Source organism: Aquila chrysaetos, chromosome 1 (genome assembly GCF_900496995.4).
Source record: "Aquila chrysaetos chrysaetos chromosome 1, bAquChr1.4, whole genome shotgun sequence".
Classification (NCBI taxonomy): Eukaryota; Metazoa; Chordata; class Aves; order Accipitriformes; family Accipitridae; genus Aquila; species Aquila chrysaetos.
Window position 1 is genome coordinate 17,355,958 of NC_044004.1, and position 19,512 is coordinate 17,375,469.

The 19,512-nt window shown below is 42.4% G+C and overlaps 1 protein-coding gene across 11 annotated transcripts in view; it reads right to left on the reverse strand.

The window, feature by feature from the left end:
• The window catches only part of LDB2 (LIM domain binding 2), a 390,737-nt gene that overhangs the window by 225,573 nt on the left and 145,652 nt on the right, over positions 1-19,512 (reverse strand). For 3 of the 11 annotated variants that reach the window (XM_030020936.2, XM_030020925.2, XM_041125053.1), the window contains exon 1: positions 1,879-2,390. In XM_030020936.2, coding sequence (XP_029876796.1) covers positions 1,879-2,010 — 132 coding nt within the window. In that variant the 5' untranslated portion in view covers positions 2,011-2,390. Of the gene's footprint in view, positions 1-1,878; positions 2,391-19,512 lie in introns of those variants that run through there. The other 8 variants (XM_030020984.2, XM_030020964.2, XM_030020920.2 and 5 more) reach the window with 7 other exon arrangements.

Genomic DNA, 19,512 nt, shown 5'->3' on the forward strand with positions numbered 1-19,512 from the left:
AATAAAAGAAATACTGGAGCATAAGGCCTTCATTAACTAAGCATTGTCTGTCAAAGTAAAATGCTGCTGAAACCTATGGCAGTAGTAGTAAGGAAGAGCAGGTTACCGCTTTTTGGCCACAACAGTCCATGTGAATGTGCACAGCAAAAACTGCAATTGAATGCGCTAAAGTCTAACCCAGCACACCTCAGCAACGCAGGAGGGGGAAGTTGTTTCACAAGTCCCTCAAAAACTTTTCTAGTACAACATTTGTAAAGGAGCTACAATCAGAAACCGGTCAATTTTCAAAAGTACCACTAAAATATTACATAGAACAGCTAAATTAACACTGACAGCTTTTCAGAACAGCTTGTACATAAAACCCTGAAGGAATCACTTAATGGTACATATTTGTTCTTTTCACTTGAAAAAGTCTATAAATTATTACATTAATGTGTACAGGAATGTAAGGAACAGAGTTGCAAGACACTGACAATGAACAGTAGCAAATAAACCTTCCAAGCCCCCTCATTCTATCTAAATGGCAGTGACCCTCCACAGCCAACAACTTGGGGCAAAACTGACAAACAGTTGCCATGATTTTGGGAGCAACGAGCTGCTTGGAGTTTTTAGCCAGCACGAAGTGTATTTACTGATTACTCCACAGCAATGTTTTAAGACTAGCAGTGGTAACAGTGTTGGAAAAGCAGTTACCCCGTAGCAGTTACCCAATCAGAAAGCAGGTCACATCTCGTTAGCTGTATCATATACATTAAACGTCACAGATTCTCCATGGCTTAGCTGACAATTCAGGCATGTGTGTTTTATTTTATGATAACCTCATGTTCTCTTAAAGAATTACAATACAACAAACAGATCAATCAATGGTAGGCTCCTTTACCATGCTTCCTGCCACGAATTTGGCAGATATTTGCCTCTATATAAAGCCATTCACTATAAGAGATTAATACTTTCAAAAAGTGTTTTCAGGGCACCACTAGTAAACTACTGTGAAAAATTGCAGCACCAAGAATGTTTGCTGCACAAACACAGACACATGGGCAGAGATGCAGCCTGATTCAGTCCACACACTCTTCACTTCAACAGACTAAAAAGTGTGCTTTATTTAACCGCATAAATAATGACATGCAGCCTCCACTATTTTTTTTCTTTAAGTGACAAAAGTATTTCCCCTTCCCATTCAGCATATTCTTTGTGGTGGCTGATCTGGGTATAGAAGCTAAACCACTAACAGATTATACAAAGCATAACCAACAGTGAATGCAGTTTACATTATTGGGTACTTTTGACAGCTATATGATAAAGTCGTGAACCGATCATCTCGCTCGCTAAAAGCAACAGCATTCTAAATGTAAACACGGATTTCTCTCGTCGGTCGTCCTGAACATGTGTTCTTTAAGTGCAGCCTAGGAATAAGTTTTTAAAACTCCGCTCCTGTTTTCTGTTACCATTCATTTTTAATTTTAACGAGTTTACAAAACAAAACGAGAGGAAGGTTTGTCTCTCCCCCTAAACCTGCAACGTTTCTAAATGAGTTTTGTGCAAAAGCTCAAGCGATACCTTGCAATATTATAGCTGCAAATGCCAGCAGGACAGATCCTGAGCAAACACCACAGCAAGGTAAAGAAATTTCCTGAGACCAGCATTATAATCAATCCTGAAGTGCTGTACTGTAATTTCAAGATTTCAGCCTAAGCTGGTATCTCCTCAAAGAGTTGCTCTGCGTGGAAACATAATGAGGGATTACCCAATTAAACTACTAAATTAATTAGGGTTCGTGCCTGCATACACTGTACTGTCTAGTGGGACGCTTCAGCTGGAATTCGGGCTGAAGCCTACCACGGTCCATGCACAGGAAAACAAGGCTGAGGGACTTACCTCCGTCCGCGACTGCAGCCTCTTGTTCATTTCATATATTCGGTACTCTGGTTGCACCATGTATGGTGTGTGTCTCCTATAAAATGGGCCAAAAGGAGAAGAATAGAAAGGGTCATGTGGTGTGCTGGACATCTTGCCTGCTTGCAGAGATTCAAGCTACACAGAGTATCATCAACATCCATACAGAGCACATGGGCTGTGTGTTCTTCACAGTACAAAGTAGCAGCGCGCACACACACACACATCCAGGCTGCACGCACTGCCTGGGAACTGCTGTGGGAGCCCTCTATAGCAGGAGACGGGGGGGGGGGGGGGGGGGGGAGCGGGAGCGCACAGGCTCCAGAGAGAGAGAGGGAGAGGGGGAGAGAGAGAGAGAGAGACTGGATAGCTTCAGGCACCACCGCTCGTTTTTAAAGCAGCAGTTTCTGGAGGGGTCATTTCCTGTCCGCGCTGTAGACTAGTTCAAAAATACAATTTTCCTCTCCGCCTGACAGGGGTCTAAGGTTTGGGTTTAATTTTTCCCAGCCAGGACCCCTCAGGAACCTGGCAGCAAGGCTTGTTAGCATATAGGTGGTTTAAAAGCTGCCTGAGCCAATCACCCTCCGCGAGGAGCACGCTTGGGTAATGTCAGAAATGTGATTACTACAAAATACATAAACACAGGCCACGACAATCCCCGCCGCTCGCAGCTGGTGCTTCGCCCGCTCCCAGACGGTTCCCTTCGGCGCCGCGCTGCCCGCTCAAAGTGCCTGGGCTGGGCTACCGAGCCTTCGGCAGCCCTCGCCAGCCCGCCGGTGCCCTCGGGGAGCGGGGAGGGGCGGGCTGGGGGCCAAGGGGGGCTGCACCTCGCATCGGCAGTTTGGGGGGGACGAGAGGGAGGGCGGCCTTGCCGCTGCACCGGAGGCGGGATGGCCGGGGCCGGGGAGCCTGCACAAAGAAATCACCTCCACGCACCACACTTCGCACACAATGGAGAGCAGTCAAATGCTAATAACAGAAACCTCCCGGAAAAAATGTAAAAACACAAAGAGCCGGGTGGCAGAACGAGCCCCCCGAACAACTGCCGGCAGTCCCCTTCGGCGGCGGCTAGGAAGAAACAAATGGAGCGTTTTAAAAGCAGCTATCCGGCTTAAAGGTGGCGGCGGCTAGGTAGGAGACCGGTCCCTATTTGCAGGATCGTTGCTGTGCATAAATCCGGTAGCGGTTAGAGTACGTTGCAAAGGAAAGATACCTAAAATTGGGGGACGGGGGGGGGAACGGGGCAGCCGAGGGAGGAGAGGAGGGCAGAGAGGAGGTAGTCACCCCTTGGAGGTGAAGGATGAACTTTATCTGTTGAATCATACTTGCAGGAAAGTGCTGGGAGCGGATACCACGTGAACGAAAAGTCCTCAAAATATAGAGGAAACAAAATGGGCTCATCCGCTACATGGGAAAGTGCCAGGCTTAAGAGGGGAGCCTTCAATTACCTGTACAAAAAAGCCCTTGAAGCACAGACTGTGTCTTTATACACAGCTGTAAAGTATCAGGCATTATTTACAGTACTGAATAAATGTAAAAACAACAATAAACAGCACTGAATTAATCTCTGATGTAAATTCATTCAAGCAAATGGAACCACTCTAGGAACAGATTTAACTAATATGATTAAGAGAATAACAATCAGCTGCAATCACAGCAGTTCTCAGCCGGGGTGCTTCGCAGGAACGCTGCGGGATCACCCATTTCGCAGATGGGGAAATCAAGGCACGTGCCATTACGTTTTCTAAATTTATGTAATAGTCCCACCAAATATTTGAGTGTGATATGGCTTCACCCACTGCCAAAAAATTAATTCGACTCTGACTGAATGTAGGAATATTTTAAGACAGATTTGAAAAATTCCGGTTTTGCTGGCACTCGGCTAAATCTGGAAAACCTGAGTTCTCTCTTCGGGATAAAATACAAAAATTCATTGTTTTATTCTAGTGACCACTGATTGGGATCACAATTTGTCTTTGATCTACCAGTCGCTGTTCAGCAAAACTATTTCTGTACGCTCTTGTGGAATAACAGTTTCCATAAGAAGTGACGTATTGAGCTGTTTTACAGACTTCCCACAGCTTCTGTCACTAAACACAGAGCCAACAGATAATACATGGGGTATTTCGCTTCTCTCTCTAGATGCTCCCCAGCTATGTAGCAATGCTGTGCTGTCGCTCCAGTACCATCACAGGAAGTGCTGAGTTTAATAAATGGCATGTACAACGTTCGGCTCAATAGTGCTGCATTGACAGCGACAGTGCTCTGCCAGGTTCACTGGCCGCACAAGAAACCTCTAACATGGCTGTGTACCTAGGAGAAAACTTCCCTGTGTCTACCTTGTACTCTTAACAGATCCTAGCAAGGCTACCTTAAAGCCTAAAACCAAAATGACCAGAAAAATTACAGAGTTACAGCACTAGTATACACAATTTTTATGACTGAAGTACCACCTCCTTAAATAAATGTCAAAAAAAAAAAAAATCAACCCACCAAACTGTGGATTTTACTTTGTTTACAAAGCAAATGCAAAGTAAAACCTATTTGCCCAGGAAGGGACATGTTGCTTTTTGTAGTTAAAATGGTGGAATTCTGCATAGCTTGAAAACTGTATCTGTTTAAGGACTTTTTGACTAGGCTAAAATTCACTGTTTCAAGAAGTTAAACATGGCAATAATATTAATATTTTTCATTTTGGCTGAGGTGGGGGGAAAGGAAGAGGTTGCTTTAAAATAAAAAAAAAATACCAAACTCAGAGTCCTGAAAGTGAATCAGCAGTAGGATTTGCTTTCATGATTGGGAACCCCAGATACTCCCCCCACACCCCATATAAGACCTTCTGTGTACGGGTCTAGCGCGAAGCAAAAATATGCAGTGATATTTTAATAATTCCCATTGATTAACTGGCAAATTATCGCACACCTACAGCCCACCGGCAAGAACCAAGTCCCAGGGTAGGAGCCTGCTAATTACAGGCTCCAGCAGCACTTCCAGTTGCCTGTTATCATCTAGACCAGTGTGACACACAGAAGAGTAAAACAGAAGGCAGAATCAAAGGAAAATAAAGTTACAGGGATCCTGGCAGTGTCATCTTGATTCCCACTTGGATCTGCTGCCTTTAAAGTTTCGTGTGCTCTCTAGGAGTGCCGGTTAGGGGCCGTGCAGCCAGCCCCGCTGCCTGGGCAGCTCCAAACCCCCGCACCACTGGCATCAAGCTGATACCCAAAGCGGCTCTGGGGTCAGAGGTAAACATCTGGTCCAAGACGTAGGACAATCAATAAATTCCTTAATCTGGAAAATGAGTTTAATGTGAGCAGAGGAAAAAAGAGGTGGAGGAAAACAAGAGGAAGAGACTAGTTAGTCTCCCCAAATCCGAAAATGAATATATTCCTGTGCCCGCATACGCACAGCTACAAACATGAGGAAACGGCTTGTGTGGAGCTGCATTCACACGGGTGTATGCACGTGCGAATACCGCCGCGCCTCAAAGCGGAGAGCCTTTCCCCACCCCTCCGAGCCCAGAGAGGAAGGACTGTGACCACCTCAGTTACCCAGTCCCCAAACCTCTGCACCGCATAGGGTCTCCCGGCCCCCGCCTGGGTGCTGCACCTGGGCAGGAAAGGAGACGACGGCACACCAGAGCAGGCAGGCACTGGGACGCGGGCCTGCGATTCCCAGCTGAGGAAGGGGAGCTGGGTAGAAGTGTGCCATCAGACCCCAGCAGCGGAGAGCGAGCCGTGTTTCGTGCCCCTCGGGCCAGGTGCTAACCACACAGACCCCCGACACCCCAAGGACCCTCAAGACATGGTGGCTGAGCTGGCTGATGTCTGGGTGCTGGATTGCCCTCTCCTGGGCAGAAACAGAAGGACCCACGTAAGTCAAGGACTCCACTCTGACAGCTCTGGAGGACAACTTCCCTTCATTTCAGCGGGAAGCGTGGATTTGGTGGAGCAGAAGGGTGCGGGTCCTCTTCCACTGCGCCCACCAGCATGAAACCCTCAGTGCCTATGGGTAGCTGAGATGCGCTATGATAGAAGGACCAAAAACCAGCAGCGGAAACTTCCTCCAGGACACAAGCAGGGAGCGAGACGGGATGAACCAGAGCGGTCTGTTCATCTGTCTCTGCTGTTTATGCCGTCACACGCGGTCCGGTGCTGCCTTCTCGTCGTGACTATTACCGGAGCCCCTGGCACAGCCTGCACTGCAAGGGCACCCATGCCACACCACGCCATGCCACGCAGCAGCAGCGACAGCCCCGTGACACAGCGCTGCCAAAAGCGCCACGCGCAACTGAGGCATGGTCCTCGCTTTGCCAAGCTGACAGTCGAAGCAGCTCTGAAGGCTGCACTATTTTTAATAACCACTTAGTAATAATAATAATGCAGAAGAGAGATACAGCTGTAAATAGGTGTAATTGCTGTATTTATCCCTGGTATGCGTTGACTGTTCAGTCTCTGTCAGTAATCAGGTTTACGAGGATACATTTAAGGTGGTTTGTAGCTGTTGAAAAGACAGGAAAGGAGAGACTGATCTTGGTTAAAGATACACAGCAAATGAAGAGCTAAAAACCAGAGGTACTTGAAATGAGATTTCTTGAGAATACTCAAGTAAACATGAATTTCTTGAAAAAAATAACAAAACTACCTTTTCAAACTGTCCTTTGTTTATACAAAAGCCAGATAGCATTGAAGACTTTTGATGGAGTGACCTTAGGTAAAAGAACAAAACTGTTTTCCTGTGGATGCTCATGAGTGACTAAATGAAATTTGCTTATCAAAAGTTGGGATGCACAATGAAGAACCACCAGCAATACCACATCATCTGTAATATACACTCAGTTGCTGAGCTCAAACACAGGATTTTGACAGGTTTCAGATCTGAATACTACCGTTAATTTCTATAGCTATAGAATAGAGTGTACCAGATGCTTGCAGTTTCTAAGAAATCTAGAAGCTGTAATTTGTTTGCATTAAATATTAATATATTGAAATAAAAAACATATTCCGGAAAACACTGTCCTTTCATAGACAATTTGTGGACAGGAAACTAAATAAGTATGTTTAATCCATTGTTAAAAATATTTGCTGGGCTCAGTGTACACTTCCAGGCTTTTTCCATGTAGACTACTGGTTTTTTCATCGTGATAATTGTCCTTTTCTGTCATTAATAAATGACATGATTATTTTTATCAGAAAGGTTTTTAAAAAATTTGTAAGTGGGGCCCACCAAAACTACTGTGTTTCACAGTTTGCAGTGCAGCAAGAAGGGTTCACATCTTTTAAATGCTTCAGGCTTTTTGCGAACTCAAACCTACCTTGCATAAATTACATATAATGATAATTCGATACATATGACAATTCTAAGAATTCTCTTCACCTATTTAACGCTAGTAAATTAAAGTTACAGCTCCAGCACTCACCAATGATGCTCAAAGTACCTCTGAATGGATGATAACACAAAAGGGATTTTAAATATTTTTTAGTTCTGCAGTGTACACAATGTCTTTGTCCGCAATCAAAATGGATATTAAATTTTGTCTTGGAACTTTATGAATGCTCAGCTGAATGCAGTCTTTGAGGAGCCTGCCCATCTCTGACCAAGCAGGCTGCCTGCTATACCCATAGAGACAGAGCTGGGGAAGAAAACATGAGACAAACTCGAGGTGATGCAAACCATATCTTGGTGTTACAGCGATGGGCCCTCTGAAGATACCAAGATATAGCAGACCAGCTGACTTGCCAACTCTCCAATTAAGCTATGGTAAGCCAGTGTTCAGTGTGTTTTAAGTGTCCTCCCTTTGTGCCTAACGCAGAGGGGATACTGGTCTGTAGGAGCTCTCAGCTGCAGAGTCTGGCTCTTCAGCTCACAAGAGAGTTACGCTTTAAGCACTAGAGGCTTCGTTTTGCTCCTCACGGTGCTGTCAGCTGGCACCCTGAGTGGACAGTATACTTGGGAGGCCTCCACCTACCCTGCATCACACCTGGGCACTGCAACTACAAAGTACATTGTGACCATGCCAGAGAGGACTCTTGTCAAGGGAAATAGCTCCATGAGGTGCTGGGAGGAGAGGATGAGGTCCCGGGTGTGAAATATTCAGCCCTTGACCTCCAGGGGAGCTTCCCTGGGCTGTAGTAGCTTCAGGATACCAAAGAACACCTGCCCATTGGCAGAACCAGATCATCTTCCAGACTAGTAAAATGCCGAAGAGATTTTATATACCCTGGTTTTGCTGCATCTCTGAGGACACCGTGAAGGCTGCTTTCCATAATCCAGCAGCTTCAATAACAGTTCTGTCTTGTTTTGTTCCATCTCCCCCTTGTTTCCATGTTCACTCCATTTCTCCCATTTTCCTTCATATCACCCTTACCTGCCCACAGCCCCTTTCTGAGTACAGAGTTCCTTTTCCATGAATCATTTCTAAATATCTGCCTTGGTAGTTTCTCACCCTACACATTTTTTTTTTTATTTTTTATTTTTTTCCCCTGCCCCCATATACACTGCTGAAGTTTGGGGTGGGTTATCACTGGAGGCTGATGCTGGTAAGTGCTATTTGAAGCAACTGAGATTCTTTACCCAAAGTGCTCAACAAGTTTAGTTGAGTGTGTTTTCCCTGAAGAAAGCTTGAAGAGCTGATGCTGAGGGTGGTAAATCCAGAGCAGTCAAGCAGGGAAAAGAAAGGGATGAAATTCCTGTCATTTGCCTCTTGCAGCCATCTCCCAGCGGCTGAGGAAGAAAACAGCCTTCAGCAGCAGAGAAGACAGTACTGCGGTTTATAGCATTGGCAGCCAGCCAAAAAAAAAAAGTAATCCAAAGAAGTGGTGGGGGAGGCTACAGGAGCAGACTATGGTCTGGGAGACTGACCCTCTAGCGAAAAATCAGACCGGCCAGCAGAGAGGTAGGGACCTGAAGAGTCCGAGCCCTTTTCCGATACACTAGTTTCCCTTACAGACAAGCTAAATATGAATTAAATGCAGGTGGCACAGTCACTCAGCTCGAACACATTCAAAATTTTTTAAGTCTCAGTCCAAAGCAAGAATCATTATAACCACCCCTCAATGTAGTAAGAAATAAGCAACACCAGACTTCAATACAATCTTTAAGCAACCCTTCCTCCCTAACTTGCCCTCACAAATATATGGCAGCATTGCCTGCCTGTGACAGATTACAAACCGGGCTTCAGAAAGGGAACAGATGTGTGAATATGAAAGAGATGCTCATTTTGGCTAGCGTTTCCCCCAAAAGTTCTAGTCCCTACCTGGAAAAGCTTAATACTCCTTCTACATACCCAACTCCACCATACTGATTTACCTGTTACACACCTCACCCGCTGCTCAACTTTCAGCATATTTCAATTAGTGGAAAGCTTACTTTTTAAAGGACTCAACTGGGAGCACTCAGCTTTGGAGGCATTTCAGTTGAGTGCTAATTAGCAACTAGCTGACTGTCAACTTTTCTTCTTCGAAGAGAGGGAAGGGTTGGTGATTCCCTTCTGAATTACCTGGCAATCAAATACATGTTGAAATTTATTCATTAACTTACAATAATCATCCCTAGCACTTCTTTGGCAATTTTCATCTTCAAAGCACTTTATAAACATTCATAGAGACACTGTGGTGATTAGCACTATGACAAAACTCTGGAACTTCCTGCATATGGGTCTCTCGCCCCATTTTACAGGTGGGGAAGGTAAGGGAGAGATGAATGACGGAGGAAGTCATGTAGTTATACCTCAGGAAATTACAGCTTAGGGATTTGTATTTGGATCTTGCACAGCACAGACATACGTACTAAGCAGAACAAATGATGGACAGACAGGAGAACTGGTGTGAAAGGGAATGATGCATGGAGAAATTCTGTGCCTGGTACCAAGGTGGGATTAATTTGACAGCAATTTGGATCTTGTAATTAGGCCTTTATCATATAACTGAGGCAAGCTCCCACCAAAGCCTATACTGCATTCATCTCGTTCCTTTGAAACAACAGTTATACCTTACTACAAAACATGCAGTGCTACTCTGTTTTATTTATTCAAATATTTTTAACACCAAGTCCCAACCAATAGCGGAAAGAAATGTATGTTGGAAAATATTATTTCCTACACAGATTTTTTTAGTCTTTTATTTCATGTTTCTAACTCATTCTCCATTCTTTATAAAGATTTGATCTTAAGCTTAAACCTTTGCATTTGCAAAACACAAGCCAAAACTTGCCAAGAAATGAAAGCATGCTGAATATGATCCATTGAGATTCTGGATATCACTGTTGCAGGTGCTCTCTACACTGTTGTAGACGGTACACTCAATATGTGAAAAATGCAATCAGTTACCTGTATGCATATTTTGTAGACACAATATATTTTTTTAATTTGGCCTTTAAAATTTAAGTATATGTTATTGATTTAAATTTTATACTTTGAAATATTACCATGCTCTGCAGTGCTTGAGTTTTGCCAAGGCCTTGTACGGCTGCATAAATGTGACTGAAATAACCAGGAGTTTTGCTTGGAAAATCTGATTATGCTGCAAGAGCAAAATGTTCCAGCTCATGAGGGCGAAAGACTGGCTGTGCCTCTCCTTCTAGTGAATAATGATTTTGCACAGAAAAATAGAGTCTAAGCAAAATATATACTGAATGAATCTTTATCTCTTCTATGTCACAGATTCTGTTCCTTCTACATCTCATACCTTCCAGGCGTGATACTCAGTGACCTATATCCAGTGACCAAAAAAGTGGCCATGTATCTAATTCAGCATTTAAAACACACCAGACGCATCTTAAACATGTCCGACATGCACATATTGCAGACAGCGTGGAAAGATGCTGACATCTCTGGAGAAGCAGCAGATCTGAGCTCCCTCTGACTTGTAACTCAGCCCACATCAGGAGCTGCTGCCTCTGACAGAGACAGGACACCACCAACCAGCTGCTCAATGGCAGCAGCTGCATCTCCCAGCTTCCGCTCTCATCGCTAGCTTTGATTTTTGATTCCAAGAGTGCATTCTGCTCTCTGCTGTCTGTTGTCTTCCCAGCATCGTCCCATCACACAGATTCTGCAGCCATGCATGCCCATTTATACTGGTGTATTAACAACCTGCAGTTTTCACAACAGCACAATGTTTCGTGTATGAAGTACAACAGCTTGTGGAATTCTATGTACATTTGTCCATATCTCTTTGCTTGTGAAGTCTGAAGGTAATTGATTAGAAAGCTTTGTTTGTAATTAGAGAAACAGAAAAAACCTCCAGCATACTTTATTTCTGTGTGACACTGTACCCAGAGAACTAGCACAACACATTGTCTGTAGCAAGCCTTCTTCAATGCAAGCGTCCTAATAAATATTGCCTTGATTTCAGCATCTGGTTCATATTAAACAAAACTACAGATGTGAATCCAATAAAGATAGAAATTTTGGAGGGAATATAAAAGGCTTTAAATGAACCAGCAAGACATTTGTGTTAATTTGCAAAAGTGAAAAAGCAAGTAAAATTGCCACAGGACCTGCAGTCAAACTTTTCTGTGTCTTAGCTAGAAAGGGCAGCACAACAATGCCACTTATTTTAAAACCACCTCATCCTTAACATGATATGAAATTTTGGACTGAGTTCAGGCATGACAATTCTAACTCACAACATTCTAGGTTTTTACATTTTTAAACTTAAAATCTTAAGATTTGGGGGGGGAAGGATAAATGAAAGTGTGTGAGAAGGGACATTTAGTCAGCTAAAGAATTATGAACATAATAACGACAATTACAGGGCTGTTTTACATTAACAGCATGAGCACTGAAAATTTTCTTAAGTCTTCATACAACCTTATTTCATGTGTATATGTATGTTATAATCGCACCCTAGTTAGTAATATGTGTTACGTAGAGATCAAAACAAAGGAGGTGTTCACATGCCTTCAGTTAAGTCTACACTGAGATTTGCCATTAAAAAAACGCATTTAAATCCAATCATTTCACATTTTGATGAACTGAGTTTAGATTTTCAGAACTTCTTTGCATTATGGGAGAGATCTCTACAACTACCTCTCTACAACTACCTGAAAGGGGGTTGTAGTGAGATGGGTGCTGGTCTCTTCTATCAAGTAACTAGTGATAGGACGAGAGGAAATGGTCTCAAGTTGCAGCAGGGGAGGTTTAGATTGGATATTAGGAAAAATTTCTTTACTGAAAGGGTTGTCAGACATTGGAACAGGCTGCCCAGGGAAGTGGTTGAGTCACCATCCCTGGAGGTATTCAAAAAGCACGTAGACAAGGCACTTCAGGACATGGTTTAGTGGGCATGGTTGATTGTTGGACTCGATGATCTTGACGGTCTTTTCCAACCTAAATGATTCTATGATTCTATGATTCTAAAGTGTTACCAACCATATCTAGGCTCACTTACTTACAGTTTTCTAGTGGAGTAATAAAAAAGCACAATGGGATGGAGGTGTCAGGATGAGTACATGATTGGTATGTGTAGTCAAGTTTATGGAGGGACATGTCCATGGATTGTCTCCTTGCTGCTCCCATCCCCTGTGCAAGGTAGATGGCAGATAGTTTGTATATGATCTGCAGTCACACCTCCATTTTGCAGCTCAGGCTTTTCCAAGTAGTTTCAGGGAGCACATCTGATTGCAAATAAGTCAAAGGCAATAATAGTTTTTTGAAGTATTCCATACTTAAGTTTCATTTTTATTAACTGGTACAGAGGAAACATTTTAAAATGAAGTTCCCTTGTTGAAAAATTGTCCAGACTAATTTCTGTATGTTTACTGCTCTTACCTCTTTCACACTTCCCAGAAGGCCTAATTGTAAATATATTCACTAAGGCACAATTTTAAGCCTTTGCTACTTTGGAAACTCTAAAATTCAAATTCACGTTGATTTCCTTGATTCAAAACCATCAGATTGAGTCACACTGAAAAAATCTTACAGCATTTCTTGTCTAAAGCAAAAGCAGGCACCTGCCACTTTAGGGAAAATGCAAGCTTTTACGAAGACATAGATTACACTTGTCCTTACAGTCTCAGCGTCTGGCAATGAGGTCTAAAAAGGAGAGACCCCTCGGCCTCCTCTTCCAAAATTTTTATTTTCATGTATTTGGTTTCTTTATGCATCTCCCACAACCATTCTTCAAAGACAGTGCTTATTGAGATGAAGAGGCAAGAGGTGAGAGTGGGGTGGGAGAAGGGGATAGTGAGCTGAATGACTGTACTAGCTATTTCTTAGATTTTTTACAGTATATGATGGTGTTAAATGAAGTTTAACAACCTAAAATTTAAGTTAATGATGTTTCCTGTAAGAAACCGGGAGCATATACCATGCATAGAGCTTGACATCATTTATTGCTAATTTTGGAATGGCATTTCCATAGGCATATTGTGCTCAAATCATATTCTGCCGTTCCTACACATATCATAAAAGCACCAGATCAGTGGAATCTGGCGGTGCGTATCAAGGCAGATACACTCTCCAGTGTGTCTTGTGGCACTGATTGCCCAGCTGTCCAAATTGATGTCTCTAAAGTCATATACAGCAGTTCATGCAGCCAGGTCTTCTTCTGCTGGCAGTGAGGTAAAGGGGCAGACAGCATGCCCCATTGTCTTCCCAACACAGGGTTAGGACATCACTGCAAAGCTCACCCATGGGATCCTGAGATGCACCTGTCCTGCAGCGCAGACATAAACCTTGTCATACACTGGTTAACGCTAATAACCTCGTACAGCAATGGACCGTGGTTAGGGACAGGCTATTTCACGAAGGCTGTAAAGTATAGTTCAGTTCAGCCAAAGGCATAGATACAAAGACGCTTATTTTACTAAATCCTAATGAAGCTTCCTGTTCACCATCATACTGCCCTGCAGCCATCATTCTTCCAAGCCAAACTCACCTTTTTGTTTTCCTTCCATTCTATTCAATTCTCAATTTTCATTTTGCCCTAATAGCCTATTCCTTAATAGCCTATTCTCACCCTGAACCAGAATATTTCTATCTTCCCTTCAATTTCAGATATTTCTGAAACACCTACTAACTCTTCCCCTGCCACTGTTTTTAGACCTCTCCTCCTACCCAACATCTACTCTGTTTCAACACTGTTCCTCCATCCCTCACCAACATCTACTCATCTTTCTTCAGCCCCTTGATAGGTCTCAGCAGTTCTGGCAAAATGCTAGGGGAAGCTGCAGCATGCAAACCTTGTTTGGTCACAGCAGTCCAATGATGTATTGTGCGTCATCAATCCCACAGAAACCCTGAAGTACATAAAATATGGTAATGGCAGCCAGCCCAGAAGAAACTATCAGATCTGCTGATACTCTGCCAGGGTTTCATGGGAGATCAGGAAAGGTAAGAAGGAGTGCATGGGAAATCAGAGAGATAAGAAACTTGGAATTATACGGAAATCAGTGCAGCCAGTCAAAAAGAGTTGGCTTTTTTGGTTTTGTTTATGTTTTTGAAAAGGCAGTGATTTAGGACAGAATATTCGTATTTTATAGGAAAGCAAAGTGCTGCAGGTTAAAGTTTGATATCAGGTTCACTGTCAATGTGAAGATATACTGAAAGTTTACTCTACTGCTACTGTGATCAATCATCTGGATTCAGGTCACAGTTCCTTGAAATATGTATTCAAGACTTGGATATAGTCAGAGGAAAGAGAGGAGGCAATGGTGTTCACAACATGATCTGTGTGGCTTGTAGTCATCCCCATTCAACCCAGAGTTATGTCCATTCGGGGGCTCAACCAACTCCTGTTCTACTGTTTAGCCAAGTAGGTTACAGACTTCTGTTTCTCATGAATACAAAAGCTTAGTGATTTTTTATTCAGGATGTAAAAGTCTGTTGTGCCCCATCTTGTACATTTTTCCTACTTGAGAAATGATCTTAATTTTAGTTCCCTTAAATAATACCCTGGGTTTTTATTTTGTTTTCACTTTTACCATGACACCACCTTAAATCAAGGATTGAAGATCTTACATACAAAAAAGATCATTTAACGATATTGCCGGAACTAACCTGGAGACACACATGCAGAAAGCTCAGAGTTTCAGACGAACACCGGAAGTTTTGAATAATGATTTGAGTTTAAAATTCTGCCTTTACAGATTTCCTATTCTTGGTACTGGACAAAGAAAACCAAAGTAAAATGGGAACACTTACATCAAGTAATTAAAACCACGAGACCGCATAGTTAAAGAAAAACTCTACCATCACGTAAGAAAGTTTTCTGTTGACTGTCGTAAGGCATCAGTTACTTTTGATTCCAGGTACACGTCTCAGCTCTCCTAAGCCCACTTCAAGGTGTAGGTTTCTAAAGGATGTTTTTTATGGCTAGGCTACAAGGTCCCACTTCAGCTGCAGAAGGTCAAATGCTGTATAATTGCAAAGCGAGAGAAGACAGGCCACAATGCAGTTTTTGTTTACTCTGATCCTTGCTAGCTGCTGTACAGGACAGGATGTGTTCTGCTGGTCAGCTTAGACACACTGTATTTACAACTGCCATTTTATACAGGTAATCGCTAATTTTACACCCACAATCACTGATTTTCACAATACTGGGTCCAAGGAAGCACTTTTATTTTCCCATCTTCAGCAGCAAATGATGTCTGTATCTTACAGACAACAGTCTGTATTTTAACTACTCATAATTCTGTTCTGAGAGTTATGAACCTTTAATAAATCACATCTTCTGGAGCAATGTCCAAATGCAGACTTTAAAACACATGTTATTGAAAGTTAGTCTCCATTACACTGAGCAGTATATTCCAGGCAAATGCACTGTGCATTGCCTGATTGACTTTAGCAGAAGGTCTTTCTAAGAGCATGTTTAAAAATCAGGTCAGCAATACCTTAGCCTGTATCTTTCTTTCTATACTCCTTGGCGTTTGGGGGTTTTTTATCTGATGATGATCCAACATAAAACACAGAGTCAAACCACCAGAAACCCGGTGTCCTCATCTCAGCCAGCTGTCCTTATCACTTGGACATTAAATCGTGCTCCTTCCTTCCTCTATGTTCTACATTTGGTTCCAGGACTTTTCCTGAAGGAAGGGCAGAGCGATGCCCTCTTAAATACTAAGCTATAACCTAGTGTTTAGGGCACACTCCTAGGAACCAGTATATGGACATGGGAACCCCTTCAGTAGAAGAGGGCAAAGAAGTTAGGTTTCCCACTTTGTAACCACAGAGCAATTGTATAAACAATGGGTGGAGGCAGCACCACTCCTTATTTGTGTGGAGACAGTGGGACAGTGAAACACATACCAAGAGAGTGTTGAACGTAATAATCAAAACCAACAGTGGTATACAATAGACCACCCAAAACACAGCTGTAATAGTTTTCAGCTCTGCCATGGAAACAATGAATAGAAACACAAGCAGAATAGTTTCGAAAATAGCATTTCTAGTTTTCAAAGTAAAATTTTAAAGTTTGAACCAGCCAGGATAGTATTTAGAAACTTTTTTGCAGATATAATTTTTGCTGCATGAGGTCAACTCTGCTAACAGCGCTGGAGAGGCGTAGACCCTAACAAAGTGATAGGTTAGAGTGCTGTGTAGGAGTTAGGTATGTTACAGAAACTGCTTTAGCTGGATATTTCCTGATATTTAAAGAATTGCATTCAGAGGTAATGGCTGTCAGTACATAATCAGAACAACCATCATTTTATATAATACAGAGATTATAACATAGAAAAATATATTAAAATAGTTTTGAAGTCTTTCAATTTTCATTCTGCTCTAGAAATAATGAGCAAAACCACTTAATTCCAAACCAAATCTGTAAAATTACAGCTGAGTAATTTCCCTAGCAGGCCTTCAAAGGTGTGGCAGACGTGTGCTAAGAAAAGATCCAGTTGATCTGCATCCTGAGAGAAACATGGGGGGATCATAGTTTAGATTTACAGGCCATCTCTGCAAGACTGACCACATCGCTGTGGGGTGACCTGCGGGGCCACCTCCTGTCTCCTGTGCTCGTGAGTATCTTCTTGTACAGGAAAGTTCTCAAGAGAGCATATTCACAACTGGATATCTCTCAGGCCGTGAGAGCCTGAGAACCTTGCCAGCCCTATCATACAATACTCACTACACTTTATCCAAAAGCTTCACTGAATAAGAAAGTATCTATTTTCTCGTGAGGTCTTCCAGGAACTTCACTGGTATCGTACGTCTCTCAAGTGGAGGCACCTCTTGCAGTACTGATGAGATCCCCTGTTAAATAATAGGGCATAAGTGCTTCCGTTTTGCATATGGGCACTGAAGCATAGCAAGATTAAGGCTAAAATTTGTGAATTCCTTTGAAGTTTGGAGCGCTCAGTGATTAGATGCCCAACTTCAAATACCCAGGGTTTGATTTCCCTGAGCTCTTGATCATCTGCCACTCCTTCAGATTTCATCTACAGTGAGAACTATCAGTGCTTCAGACACCTATACCCTGATTTTCAGAAGTAGAGCACGGAAGAAATTATTTTCCTATCTATTAAAGTTTCACAAAAGTAATGGTTTTCCCCAGTCCAGGCTGGAGGAAACATTTGGAAGCATTAGGTAGAAAGACTATCACCATGACAAATGACTGGGTAGACAAATCCTTTGCCTGAGTGTAAAAGCCTGAGGTGCAAGTTTCTGCTCTGAACCTGATGGTTCAAACCGAGACCTTCTCTGAATGTTCCCTACACCACAGTATTGGTTGCATAGGGTGGTACTATCTCTTTCTCTTACCTAAAAAAGAAATTCCTTGCTGAAGTGAGACTTTCCGTCAAAAGCAAGGGTGAATCCTCTGACTTTCTTCCTACTCTCCCCAAAATGTTTGACAAAAAGAACCTAAATCTAAACTAGCTCTTATCTTAAGCTTGGCAGATGAAAAAGCACTTTCAGAAGCTAGTCGTCACACAGGAATAGAAACCAGTTCACTTAAGTTTTGGTGAGCTATATAACCACAAAAGACCATCTCCCATCTTCCTGCTGTCCTTTCTGCTCTGGAAGAGCAGAGCACTACTTACCTACTAACTGTGGCAAGTCATAATGCTGGGGGAAGGGTTCCCAATGCCAGCTTCATTCATTAAAAATCCACATTCCTTCTTTGAAAACTTTCCAGCCTGAGCCCCACATGGGGCAGAGACTCAAGGAAAAATTAGACTGGAGAGAAGGGTCCTGAATCCCATAGTGGAGCTGCAGTGAGGATAGGCAGAGTTGAACAGCTCAAGGGTGTTCAAGCCATTTTCAGCGTTTGAAGACATTTAGTGGTGTTCTAGGGGGTAAAAAAAGGTAAAATGCTAGTATGGGGTGTGACTCGTATGGCCTATGTGTGATACTGTGACATTTAGGGACAACAGAGCTGAAGAAAAGAAGAATTATATGATAAATTATACATATTTCTGTAGTAATAGAAATCTTTAGTAACAGATTCAAAGAGGCACAACATTTATTCAAAAATTCAAGCTTTAATAAAAATGTAAGGACATTTTTTCCACTTTAACTAGAGGAAAAGAAAAAAAAACCAACCTAGCTCTCTCCGAAACTTCTGTGCCCTCTCACCCCCAACATCTCAATCTCCACTGAGCACACATAGATCATGTCTGCCTCAGAACGTAAATACACAGCAGTGCAACAGAAGAATTAAAATTAACAGATGAGTCCAAGGAACAAAACCAGCTAACAAATGTACCTTGTTACAATGTTGTCAGAGAACAAGATTTTTATCAGAAATGCTGTTTTTCAGAGGACACCAGGATAATTTCCTCCTAATAAATTTCCATCTTATTGAGAGCGGCTAACATTCTGCCAGTCAAAGGGAATCTCCCAAGGGTATGGCTTACGCAGCTCTCCTACCACTGGATTAGATGTGTGCACACATTTTAAAATACAGTGAGTACAAAGTACCTCTAAAAGTGCGTTTGGGTATTTTTAAAAACACACAACAGTGGTAGAAGTTTGCCCCATTTTAAAAAAGATTCACTACTTTGTTTATTGCAGTCTTTTCCCCTGAATTCGGAGGAAATGAGTGTGCATAATTCCACATTCCCTGGAAGGCAAAAGGAGAACATCCGTCTAAATAGTTTGTGGTGTTGTTTTGTAATTTCCATGAATAAAAGCATATTTTTTTACTGCATCACCTATAATTTTTCACAAAACTCTCTCCTTTCCCTTTAAAAATATTTAGAGGAAAGAAAGAACTGTGTGTCATAGGGTATTAGCTGATTAGTTCATTCAAACAGTGCTAATTATAGGTTTAATTGCTTAAATGTGAAAGTCATTTATTTAAATTAGCTGCATCAAACATACAGTATGCTCCAAACCTGAAACATTTTGTCCTGGGAACCAGGGTTATTGTCTGTAAATAGAACATGCAAAATATAAGATGAGAAACAATGTGCCTCTATGTACTGATCGGCAAACTCATTTAAACCCCAAACTCCCTCCTCCCCTGCCTCTGGGGTCGGAGAACAGCCTCATTTGAACAATGACTAATGGAATGCACTGAAATGTGCGGAGGGTTGAAAGGAGAAATACTATTCAAGCCAACAAACTCATTTCATTTGTGATTTAGAGGGGCACTGCACCTTTCCCCTGTACGCCTCCTGAGAAAGAATGAATAGGCATCTCAAGGTTATGTAAAAACGGGTATTTTGGGTGGA